Source organism: Geospiza fortis, unplaced genomic scaffold (assembly GCF_000277835.1).
Source record: "Geospiza fortis unplaced genomic scaffold, GeoFor_1.0 scaffold202, whole genome shotgun sequence".
NCBI classification, from domain to species: Eukaryota; Metazoa; Chordata; class Aves; order Passeriformes; family Thraupidae; genus Geospiza; species Geospiza fortis.
This window is the reverse complement of record NW_005054922.1, coordinates 8,788-9,213: the sequence shown is the minus strand read 5'-3', so window position 1 is coordinate 9,213 and position 426 is coordinate 8,788. Positions and strand designations below refer to the sequence as shown.

General features: G+C 60.3%; 1 protein-coding gene across 1 annotated transcript in view; it reads left to right on the top strand.

Annotated features, from left to right (window-relative positions):
* Positions 1-6: 6 nt before the first annotated feature.
* The window catches only part of LOC115949175 (hyphally regulated cell wall protein 3-like), a 3,253-nt gene continuing 2,833 nt past the window's right edge, over positions 7-426 (top strand). Inside the window, exon 1 of the mRNA XM_031065610.1 lies at positions 7-254. Coding sequence (XP_030921470.1) covers positions 183-254 — 72 coding nt within the window. The 5' untranslated portion in view covers positions 7-182. The remainder of the gene's footprint in view (positions 255-426) is intronic.

The window sequence follows — 426 nt, the reverse complement described above, 5'->3', positions numbered from 1 at the left end:
CCCCGCGCTGGGGCTCGGCCCGCCCGCTGCCCTCGCTCTTCTCCCAGGCGCTGGAGTACCCTGGCGATTACCCCGAATACCCCGGCGATTATCCCGGCGATTTCCCCGGCGATTATCCCGGCGATTATCCCGATTTCCCGGGCGATTATCCCGATTTTCCCGGCGAGCTGGGAGCGCCCCCCATGGGCCGCGGCCCCTTCGGCCTGAGGAGGAGGGACAGGATGGGAGCCCTGCCCTGGAACGGCCTGCACGTGGTGAGTCCTGCCAGCTTTCCCCACTTTTCCCCACTTTTCCCCCATTTTTCCAACTTCTTTCCCACTTTTTGCCCCTTTTTTCTTCCTTTTTCCCCCACTTCTTTCCCCTTTCCCCCCATTTTTTTCCTCGTTTTCCCACTATTCCCTGCTCGCTTTTCCCATTTTTTCCCCT